This window comes from Episyrphus balteatus, chromosome 1 (assembly GCF_945859705.1).
Source record: "Episyrphus balteatus chromosome 1, idEpiBalt1.1, whole genome shotgun sequence".
Classification (NCBI taxonomy): Eukaryota; Metazoa; Arthropoda; class Insecta; order Diptera; family Syrphidae; genus Episyrphus; species Episyrphus balteatus.
The window spans coordinates 60,047,898-60,059,938 of NC_079134.1; the positions used below are offsets into that span (position 1 = coordinate 60,047,898).

At 34.4% G+C, this 12,041-nt stretch overlaps 1 protein-coding gene across 1 annotated transcript; it reads right to left on the reverse strand.

Moving 5' to 3' along the window:
• Positions 1 to 9,212: 9,212 nt before the first annotated feature.
• On the reverse strand, positions 9,213 to 11,032 carry LOC129906396 (probable 26S proteasome non-ATPase regulatory subunit 3). The gene is made up of 2 exons (XM_055982154.1): positions 10,742 to 11,032; positions 9,213 to 10,667 (listed from the first exon to the last, which is right to left on the reverse strand). The coding sequence occupies exons 1-2, from the start codon at positions 10,906 to 10,908 to the stop codon at positions 9,350 to 9,352; spliced, it is 1,485 nt and encodes a 494-aa protein (XP_055838129.1). The 5' UTR covers positions 10,909 to 11,032; the 3' UTR covers positions 9,213 to 9,349.
• Positions 11,033 to 12,041: the final 1,009 nt, after the last annotated feature.

Sequence of the window (12,041 nt, forward strand, 5' to 3'; positions counted from 1 at the left end):
GGGGGGTCATGCCAATTTTTTTTTTTTTCAAAAGTTTTGATAGCAGGCATAAACCTGAAAATGGGCTTTTTGAACTATTAAACATTAAAATTTGTGCGTCTTGCATTTCGAATCGAAAAGTTCCGAATGTAGTTCTAAAAGTAACCAAACAAAAACGTTATGAGATTCGTTTAAGTTTAGCGTTAAGCCTTAAAGCCTAGAACGCTGCTGATGTGAAACGAAATTTTTCGTCGGTCTCCACGAGGACAACGAAATGCTTGCGAAAACTGGACCGAAAAATACTCAAAAATTGCAAAACATAAATGAAAAAAAAGCAAACACGCATCGCAGAAAGACATGCAATGACAAAATGAACAACAAAAACAAACAAAAAACTCAAAATGTCATTTTTCCACACACAATGAATGTCCCCGGCAATTGTTTGTGTGCGAAAAAGAAGTTTAGACTTTCAATTTCGTTGTGCCGAACAGCGTACTACAGAACGAAAAGTTGAACGAAATTTTCGGGTTACCATTTCGTTGTTTCATTTTTGTATGGGATTTTTCGTTTCTTATCAGCAGCGTACTAGGCTTTAATTTTGACCAATTGAGGCTATCCTCTCCTAAAAATAAAATGTACTATACGAGTACTTCGATTGAATAATTTGCCTTAAAACAACTGTTCATTGTTTTCCGCTAGCCCAGAAAGTTAAAATAAAAATCGTTTTTACTTAATAACAGTTTTTAACTTTTGAATTAAAAGTCTTCCTAACCTCAGACAAACGCATCGCAAAGTTTTGTAAAAAAAATTGCATTTGAAAATATATTTTTTTTTTAAATTTTGTTTTAAAATTGTATGGGAATTTAAAATACCTCTATTAAAATAGTAAAGACAAAAAGAATAATTTTGGCGATATTTTGGGATTCGTCCGTTTTCATGTATTAATCAGCGGTTTACAATATAAAAAACATTCAGTTGTATTTATTAGATTAAGCCCTGCTTTTTCAATCGTCAGATAGACTATCAGAAGAATAAATGTCACTATAAAAAAAAACTTTTATTCCTAGGAATAAGCTCTAACTTAGGTTTATCTAACTATTCAAAAAATTAGCCCTAAGTGATATTTAATAATAATATTTAAATTGCCTTAGATAAGGTTGCTTACATTGCTTCTATAATTGGCTGGCCATTGATGATTAACAAATCCATAGTTGTTTCAAAAAATGCAACAGATCTAGCAAATTTAGTATGTACAAAATACTGTTATATTCTGTAAGCAAACAAAATTAACCAAATTTTATCAGACGAATGTATTGAACTGGAACATTGCAAAAAACTAAAATGATTTGAGAAATGACATCCTTCTTTAACATTTTGCCGATGACGAATTTTATCAACAGAATTGACCTCCACACAGCAAGGCCACAGAAAGCTTCCCTATTTAAAACATATTTTATTCACTTCATCATATAAAAAAATAGAAGATATGGCTGCTTCTTTTATTTGCTGGTAAGCAGTGTCTTGCCCTTAAGATATTATTTTTGTGTACCTACCAGATTCAATTTCTTTTAAAAAGCTTTGAATATAATACTTATCCGGATCTTGTTTCCATACAAAACTCTACAGCACAGCTCAACTAATATTATCGAACGAATCAAAATAATCCTAATCCAGCATAGCGTTCGCTAAAAATATGACCACATCCCCAAAATAATATGGTAAAATAGTTTGTTTGAATACCAAAAATTTTTTTTACTTTTAATTTTCGTTCATGTTCTAAAACTTCAACATTTTGAAAATAATCTTACTCAAGAGATTTCAGTATCACATAACAAACTCTTTTTTAAGTTCTGAGTTCTTGGGGGGGGTCATGACCCCGTAACCCCCCCCCCCTTGTATACGCCGTTGTGTCTGCGTATGCTGCAGTCGCCTATTTGCGTGTCGTAAAAGAGTAACAATAACAAATCGAATGTAGCTTAGTAGCCTAGAGAACAAAAGTCTCTCCCTTGAAACTTATAGCGTTTTCGTTTGGTCGTCCGGAACTGTCCGGAATTCTTCCGAACGATTCTGAAACTGTTCGTTTGGCACTCAATGACAGTTCTAATTCTGAAAAGAAGAGAAAACCGATTCTGAATTTTGAGGCAGAATCAAAACCAGAATCACGCACACATGTTCACACTTAAGACGTCAAAGTAATAAAATGTCATTCTTTGTTGTTCTTTTCTCAATTTTTAGATTTTTAACTATGCACAAACTTTAAACTATATTAAAATAAAGTGAAGAAAACAAAAAAAGAATAGATAACTTAATAATAATAAAAAAAATAAAAAAAAAAACAAAACTTTCATCAGACGTTCGCATTTGATGTTTCACAAATACAAAGAAACCCAAACTTCAGAATCAAAAAAAAGTATACAACTCTGATCGTTTGGCATTCCGGATCGGACAGTCCCGGACAGTTCTAAGAATTCCCAAACGAAAACGCTATTAGATCAGTTCCACGTCTAGAACTAGAAGCTGCCGTGCTTGGAGTGATTTTGGCCAAGTCGATTAAAAAGAGGACACACCGTGGAAATACATAAAAGTTATTTTTGGTTGGATAAAGAACGACTGTAGGCGATTCAAACAATTCGTAGCTTTTAGAGTTGGTGAGATCCTAGAAGAATCTAAACCCAAAGAATGGCAATAGAACCCAACCGGTGAAAATGTTGCCGACGAGGCCACAAAGTGGAATACCAAACTTGACCTTCAGTCCGATAGTTGGTACAACGGACCTCTATTTCTATACCTACACGGAGAAAAATGAATCTAGTATTTTATACTCCATATGACTAGTAAGGAAATTAAAGTAAAAAGCCCTAGATTTAAAGTAAAATTTACCTTACGTATTGAACATTTCTTGGCTCCGTAAAGTAATTTTTACAAGACAATTATGGTGAACAAAATAAAGTAGTATGTACCTTACGAGTAGCAATATTTTCTTTACGTAGAGTAAAATAAACCTTCATCCAAAAAAGTTAAGACTCTTTTCATTTTAAGATTCTAGTAAAACATATTTTACAAATTTAACTATTCTATGAATAAGTTTTACCTTACACTAAGGTCATAATACTACCTAACTCTAGGAATTTTCCCCATATCTTATTTGCTGTCATTGAAAAGTCTGCCATTTTGCTTTCCATTTGTTTTGGATATTTTTTTTTTGTCAAAGCTTTTAGGTGTCCGGGTGCGGAATAATTAAAATAAAGAAATAAAATGTAAAAATTTCAAATTTGTGTTTTTCTTTTGGAAGTGAAATGTTTTCATTACTTTTTGTGTTCTTTTATGCGTTATTATTGGCTCCGTAATTACGGATAGCAAATTTTTTTCTTGTGTTAGAATAACATAGGAGTATCCATATGCATTAACATCATTCAATCTAATTAATTCATAAGGAATTAGAAAAAAAAAAAAAAAATAGGATCAAATAAAGTCAATTCCATTTTTATTGATGATATTTTCCTAAATAAAATTGTTTGTTTGGACCCTACAAAAATTATAATAAACTAGGTAATTTATGTAATTATTGAAAAACATAACAGTACATGTTACCTAGTTATGCTTTTCAATAATTACCTTTTTTATTTTAATTTTTGTAAGATAAGCTGCGTTCCTTTGGAAATATTTATCTACTTTTTAGTACTTAAAACTACTTTGATCTACTTTGCTATACTGAAAAAGTAGTTCAAAACAGCTTTAAGTACTAAAAAGTAGATAAATATTTCCAAAGGAACGCAGCTATAAATGCATACAATTTTATTTAGAAAAATGTCATCAATAACAATGAAATTGACTTTATTTGATCCAATCTGTAACTAAATTATATACCTTCCATAGAGAAGTTCAATTTACTTTAAAAATCAGTATTTATAGTAAGGTAATATATGTACCTAACTTTCTAGTAATTTCTATTAGAAATTCATACAAAAAAGGCTTTACTGTAAAGTTAATCATAAGCTATAAATTTACTAGAAAAGTAAGGTAAATTCCATTTTATTGAAGAGTCATCCCTATTTAAACTCTACATTAAAGTTAAATTTACCAGAAATAAGGTGGTTCATACCTTATTTTTTCTCCGTGTACCAGAAGATAATTGGCCAAGAGCAATTGATAAGTTCTCCACAAACGAAGAGGTTAGGGTACTTATTCATCAAATCGCCCATCCATCACCCGTTATTGAGTCTGAGAGATTTTCAAAATGGAAGCGACTTAAGAGATCAATGGCTTATGTGCTCCGTTTTATCAACCTCGCAAGATGGGGAAAAGAACTATTGGAGGATGTCTCTTTAATCCCAACGGAAATCGTTACTGCGGAAAACTTCCTATACGGACTCTGTCAATCTCAATCGTTTTCAAAAGAGTGATCTGTGCTCAAGAAAAACAAATATGGTAACGCAACATAACGCTGGAAAAATCAAGCCCGCTATTTAAGACCAGCCCATACATGGACGCAAACAATGTAATTAGAATCAAAGATCGTGTAGACGCAGCAGAACACGTCAACAATGCTTGCAAAAGACCTATCATTCTGCCTAATAATCACCGGATTACCCTTCTCATAATTCAAGACTACCACGAAAGATTTCAGCATAGAAATCCGTCAAATCTTCTTCATACCATTATTAAAAAAGTCGAACTCGCCTGTCAGGTATACCAAATTCGTAAAGCAAAACCTGAACCTCCATTGATGGCCGACCTACCTCCTGAAGACTCAAGTCATTTACGAATCCATTTTCCTATGTTGGCGGTGATTACTTCGGGCCTATGTTTGTCGCCGTGGGAGACGTCTGGAGAAACGTTGGGGGGTTCTATTTTCCTGTTTAACTGTCAGAGCCATCCATATAGAGGTCGCACAAAGCCTGTCTAGCGACTCATGTATCCTCGCGCTTAAACGCTTTGGTTCCAAAAGAGGCAAACCTGTTGAGGTATGGAGTGACAACGGCCCTAATTTTAAGGGGGCAAACCAAGAACTTAAGAATGCAGTTGCTAGCCTATCGAATAGTAACGATTTATCGGAGAAAGATATGAATCAGGACATAAATTGGAAATTCATCCCACCAGCTTCCCCTCATATGGAAGGGAGCTGGGGGTGCCTGGTTCGCTCAGTCAAAGAAGCCTTGGGGCCAATAACAACTACTCGAAACCCAAAAGATGAGCTACTCCTTAGTATGACGGCCGAAGTTGAACACATTATCAATTCTAGGCCCATGACCTATGTCTAGGGTGTCCATTTGGGACCTTAATAAAAAGAGAACATTTTACTCTAGAACCTTTAAAAAAAGAGGACTTAAAAAAAAAAAAATACAAAGAACAAAAAAGAGAGTAATTGATAAGAAAAAGCAAAAGCTAACGTCACATAAGCAGAACAAATTTATTTTTCCTAAAGAGTTACTTAAAAGTAGTGGATCTGGGACACAGGAATTACGTTAAAAATGATCAAATCTTTTCAAAGAAGAACGCGTCCATATTCTCAGTTATTGTAAATCTTTTGAATGGATGTTTAACTTCTCTAGAGAAGTAAACTTTGGAATGACTGCACAAGTCAGCTTTTTGACGAGCCACAATTTATTTAAATTTTTAAGAAGTACTTAAATAAAAAGATCGAGCTGAAAGGCAATTAAACTGAGATCCGTGTAGAAAAAGAAATTATAAAATATGTAGATCGAAAACGAAAAACAGAACATCTCTTTTGAATTTAAATGCGATGAACACTTTACCTTAACTGTGAGTGGGCAGAGTTTGAGAGTTGAAACAACGAGACAGATAATCGTAACAATCTTGAAAAACTATGGACGAAAATAAAAAAAGATACTAAAAAGAGGACATTTGAAAAATAGAGAACAAAAAAAGAATACTATGAAAAAAGAGAGTGTAAAAAAGATCAGAGTTGAAAAAGAGAACATGTTCTCTTTAAAAGAGATGTTCTGGAAACCCTACCTATGTCCCAATCGATACCGAAACTGAAGAGGCTTTAACACCAAATCATTTCCTTTTGGCTCTTCTATTGGAATTAAATATTTTTGTGAAATGGATGACAGCGCTGGAGCTTTGAGGAAGAACTGGATTGCATGTGAAAACTTCGGAAACCACCTCTTGAAACGTTGGGTAAAGGAATACCTTCCTACGTTGACTATGAGGTCAAAGCTTTAGCAGTGGGGGATATAGTAATTATTGTAGATGAAAATAGTCCCAGAAATACCTGGCCGAAAGGAAAAGTAATAAAAACTTTACCAAGCGTAGATCGCCAAGAACGGTCGGCTGTTATTAAGACAAAAGATGGTGTCTACACGCGCCCGGTCATCAAGTTAGCAGTTCTCGAAATGGGTCAGCTAGGAAGGTAGACAAAATTGAAATTGGCAGAACTAAATCGAGGGTCCCGAACAACAAATGCAGCTGTAAGCCATGCTTTGATGCGTTAAGTCTAAGCCACTTTTTAAGCGAAACTTGGTAAATTCGTGTCAAGTTAGCGGAACAACACTCAATTTGAATGAAAACAGTGAGCGACAAAATTGAAAATGCCACAACTAATTCGAGGGTCTAGAACGGCAAATTTTGGTATAAGCCACGCTTTAATGTTAGGTTTAAGCCACTTTTTAAACTAAAATTGGTAAATTCTTGTCAAATTTGGAAAATGTCGAAAATTTTAATGAAAACAGTTAGCGACAAAATTGAAAATGACATAAAAAATTCGAGGGTGATGCGTTAAGTTTAAGCCACTTTTTGGAGGGTGCCTCGCTAGGTTGACGCGTCAAGTTAGCGAAACATCACACTTTTTAATGAAAACAGTGAGCGACAAAATTGAAATTGGCAGAACTAAATCGAGGGTCCCGAACAACAAATGCAGCTGTAAGCCATGCTTTGATGCGTTAAGTCTAAGCCACTTTTTAAGCGAAACTTGGTAAATTCGTGTCAAGCGGAACAACACTCAATTTGAATGAAAACAATGAGCGAAAAAATTGAAAATGCCACAATTAATTCGAGGGTCTCGAACGGCAAATTTTTGGTAAAAGCCACGCTTTAATGCATTAGGTTTAAATCACTTTTTGAACGAAAATTGGTAAATTCGTGTCAAATTGGGAAAATGTCAAGAATTTGAATGAAAACAGTGAGCGACAAAATTTAAAATGCCACAACTAATTCGAGGGTCTCGAACGGCAAATTTCGGTACAAGCCACGCTTTGGTACATTAAGTCTAAGTCACTTTTTAAGCGAATTGATAAATTCGTGTCAGATTTGAAAAATGTCAAAAATTTGAATGAAAACAGTGAGTGACAAAATTTAAATTGGAAAAAACTAATTAACGACAAATTAGCGACAAATTCACTCATACTCAGTTGTTCAAAAAAAAATTTTTAGAGCGTGTTTCGCTAAGTTGATATCAAGTTATTGAAACAACACATTTCCTTATGAAATTATGGAGCTACAAAATCGAAACTATCACAACTAATTCACAGCAAATTATGACATACTCAAATGTTCAAAAAGACCTTTTTTAAGAGTTGTTGTTTCGCTAAGTTGATATCAAGTTAGCGAAACATCAAAAATATATATGAAAACAATGAACGACAAGATCAAAATTACCACAACTTATTAACGACTAAATAACGGTAAATTATGCACCTAGTCCCGTTTGGATGGATGAAAGTTGTTTTGTTCATTGAATAAGAAGTACAGGGAGGGGTGTATATCACACCTATAGAGTTGATGAGTGAAGCCACAAAAAAAAATAAAAAAAAAAAATATATATATTCTGTCAAATTTCGAGCTAGTTTTCCAGGGGCGAACTCACTCTTATTGGTGATGACAAGGCGATGCAATCATTGACCGCCAATGTTTCAGCTTATCTTGATGATTTTAAAACAATTTTCAGTCTGTTTTTAGTTGAGTAGTTGAGGAAAAAAACAATTTAAAATTCGTACATAATTATGATGAAAAACAGCACTTATGCGGAAGTCTCTCACGAGACCAGTTACATTTCTGTCGGCGCCCCTTGAGTCAACAATATATCTGGACATCGACCCTTTACCAATATATGGATATCTGTACAACTCACACTAACAAAAAGCGCCTTCACTTATTTGGATAAACACCCCTTCCTGTACTTCTCATTCAATGGTTTCGCTTAGTGGACACTCATGTGAACAATATATATCTGCATTCCGACCCTTTACCAATACATGTGCATCTGTACAACTCACACTAATAAAAAGCGGCTTCACTTATTCGGATAAACACCCCTTAACGTACTTCTTATTCGATGAAAAATAAAATGCACGACTGGGTCGCACGAACTTGCTCTTGGAGTTAAAGTTGCTTAAATTTTTAAGACTTTTTATATAGAAATTTGGAAAAAAAATAAAATTGGTTAAAAAAAAAAATAAAAAATAAAATCTGAAATTAAATTGCCCTCCAAAACAAGTATGCAGTTTTGATTAATATATTGACGTGCATTTTTAGAAAAAAATTCAAAATCGTTAGAGCCGTTTTTTAAAAAAACAATTTTTTATAAATAATTTTTTGGAAAAAAGTTTTAAAATAAAATTGTAATGCCATTTTGTAGAAATTACTAATCAACATCTAAAAACAAAATTTCAAAAAAATTCAATGTCCCGTTTTCGAAAATTTGATTTTTCAAAAAAAAAATTTCAAAATTTTTTTAAAAATCCAAAGATTATTTTTTTGGAAATTTAATTTTTGGTTTATATTTAAATTATATAAATAAGAAATTTCGGAGATATTCGAATTTGAAAAAAACGGTTCTATGGCAGGTACCGTTAATAATGATTTTCAAAAAAAAAATTTTTCATTGAAATATAGACCTTAGCTTAAAACTAACATTTGAATTTTTTAAACAAAATCGTTGGAGCCGTTTTCGAGATATTTCAATTTTACTAAAATCGGTATATGACAAGTACCGTTATTTTTGGTCCAAAAAAATTAATTCCAAAAACCCCTCTGGAGAGTCGCCAAATAACGCTACATACCAAGTTTGACATTAATCGGTCCATCCGTTTAGGCTGTAGCTCCTTATACAGACAGACAGACTGACAGACAGACGGACTTCTGGGACCCACTTTTTTGGCATTGTCTACCATCGTAATGTCATGGAAAAATGTTATCTCAACTTTTTTTTTGTACGAATGCATAACTTGATATATAGTACCTATATCGCAAGTAAAAATCAAAAGCGGCGATCGAGAAAAGCAAGTCACCAAGTGATCACTATTAGAAAATTTAATAATGACTTTAAACAGGATTATTATAATGGTAGAGTTTTACAAAACAAACTTTGAAAAATTCAAATACATAAATGAATATTCTTTTTAATTTTTTAAAATCCATCGTCATCATCTTCAGCCATTTCCTTTGCCAATTCCAAGTCTTGTTGTTCCCGTTCGCGTCTCTCTTCGGCACTTTCTAGATCTTTTCCGTATGATTTTGGCGGATAACGCATAGCCTTGACACTCTGATTATGCAAATCTAAGCAAAATGAAATCCTTTCATGAAAAGCTAACTGCGGCTCCCTTGTACTATACACGTCAGTACTCTCCTTACTACGCATGCACCCTCTCTCAGGATCCAAAGTTGCTTCAATAACACCGTCCCGAATTGCCTTGGCTACAATAAACTCGGCGTCTTCAGCTGAATCGAGCATCAGACGCTTTGCAATATCTTGCGGAGATATCCTTGAATACGATAAGCCAATAGAACGAATTGCAGTTTTAATTACATTGTGACGCAATCGTATGATTAAAGTGTAAGTATGATCTTGTTGAAACTGCGGACCAAAATTTTCAACTACCTCTCCGAAGCGTTGAAGATTACCCATACGAACAGCCTGGGTAAGTTGGAAATAAGATGCCAAGGACTTCCTTAGGGCTGGCTGACGGAAAACTTGCCGTTCTGGGATATTTCCCAAAAGCAATTCCACAACTATGATAACCTTCTGAACAGTTTGTCTAAATCCAACAGCAGTGGCTTGCGGAGCCTTACGAAGAGCCTGGATAAGATGTTTATGAGCGACACTGTACTCTAGTTTAGCGGCCTTTATTCTACCCAAGTAGTACAGGAATCTAGCCCACTCGTTGTTCCCGGCCGTCTCGGGGTAAACAGACTTCTTGACGAGCTTATCAGCTTGATCGTACAACGAGTAATGAAGATAGTTGCGAAGAAGACAATTAATAATGACGGCTTGGCCCTCGAAATCATTGCGTAGTGTTGCTGTTCGCAAGCGAGCGTGAAGGAATCCCCTTATGTTTTCTAAGTCATTGGATAACTCTGCTACGTAAGAGCGATAAAAATAAGACTTGGCGGCAATCAAATCAAGTGTTCGACGATTTTGATGTAGAATCTTATTCATTAACGTGATCGAGCACTTTGAAGCTTGTTCCAAAATTCTATGATCAATGAGTTTGAGCAAAACAATAAGTTGAAAGTATGCATCTACTTCGGGTGCTGGATTTTTGGTTGCAACACGATTTTTCAATCCTTCAATATCCTGCAATTCTCCGGGAAGAGTGGAGATAAGTCCGAGTACGTAGTCCCGGTCCTGCCCAGGAGGATATATGTAAACTGATAGATTCTTTAAAACAATGCTATTTGTCTTTCGACGAGTACTTGGCAAACTGCGGATAACTCTTAGGATAAATCTAGAATGGAAAACAATAATATTTAATGTATTCGTTTTATATTCAAGTAATTTTTTTTGTTCAATATTTTATACCTTGATTCCTTGCTGACAATTGCCTTTTCAATTTGACGAATTTGTTCGCGAATTTCCAAAACAGTCATAACATCTCGTTCTTTTTTTATTTCTTCCTGACTTTCCGTTACGGTTTCAGAATTTTCCATTTCAACATCATAAACTAATTGATTTGTTAACGCACCCATTGTTTGCTCTTAATTAATACAAAAAAAAAAAAACAATTTAACTTGTAAGAATTGTATTTTTCGGCTAGTTTCGTACGATGACGATACAAAATCTCTAAAATTTTATACAAGAGTTGGATTCAACGATTTTCCACGAGTATTTTTCCAGTTTAGGACCAAAGTATGGGACTTTTCCATTGCTTTCCTATTGGTCGACACCCTTCAAGCAAACAAGTCCGACCTTGGTCCGAATCCGCTCCGCCTCAGGCGGAGCTGAGTCCGATTTCGGCTCAGAAACGGGTCCGAAGGCGGCTCAAATTAGTATGGAAATTATAATCACCGCGGAGCCGATTTTATATGTGTTGGTTTTTTCACCACGATTTCTCCTTCGACTTTGTGTTCATACACAAAAAGTTGCAAGTGTGTGAGTGCAACCTCGTTTTTCTCGGTCGGAGTGTCTTTTCTGAACTCCGTTTTCTTGCTTAAAGGGCATGCATTGGAAAATAGATAAACACCCTTCAAGCAAGAAAACGGAGTTCAGAAAAGACACTCCGACCTCCGACCGAGAAAAAAGGGGTTGCACTCACACACTTGAAACTTGAACACAAAGTTGAAGAAGAATCATGGTGAAAAAGTGAGAAAAGAAAAACGAACCTAGGAAAGACAAAGGCAACAAGACAATGAATAATGCGTCATTTTGTTATTATTTGTCGTTTATTGCAGTATCTCGTCGGTGGTCGGGTCGTGCGTCGTACCTCGTTCTAAAACTAAATACATTATTTTATTAATATGGAAAATTTTATTTCAAAAAAAGGTATGAATTGCTTAACGTGCTTCTGCGATTTTATAATTAATAATTTATCTTTTTGTTGTTTTTCAAGGAGTTCAATAATGAGACGCTAGCTGAAAATATTATATTATACAATATTCTTCTATGATGCAAATTCTCCAGCAGCTGAATCAACGAATACAATAAAATAAAATTTTGTGTTAAAAAAAAAACAATAAAAAAATTTAAGAAAAAGAAAATCGTGTTCTGTTTTGTTTGCAAATGCTTACAAATGTCAAGCGCCATTTTTTGTTTCATTCCAATGCTGGACGTCATTCATTCCGACTTCAGCTCCGTTTTCTTGGAATGGAGATTTTCACCACAC

Bases quoted from the DNA above. Each gene is read 5' to 3' on its own strand.
- LOC129906396 (XM_055982154.1), bottom strand. From the start codon at position 10,908: ATGGGTGCGTTAACAAATCAATTAGTTTATGATGTTGAAATGGAAAAT. The intron at 10,668-10,741 runs GTATAAAATATT...TTTCCATTCTAG, and splicing joins ATTGTCAGCAAGGAATCAAG to ATTTATCCTAAGAGTTATCC.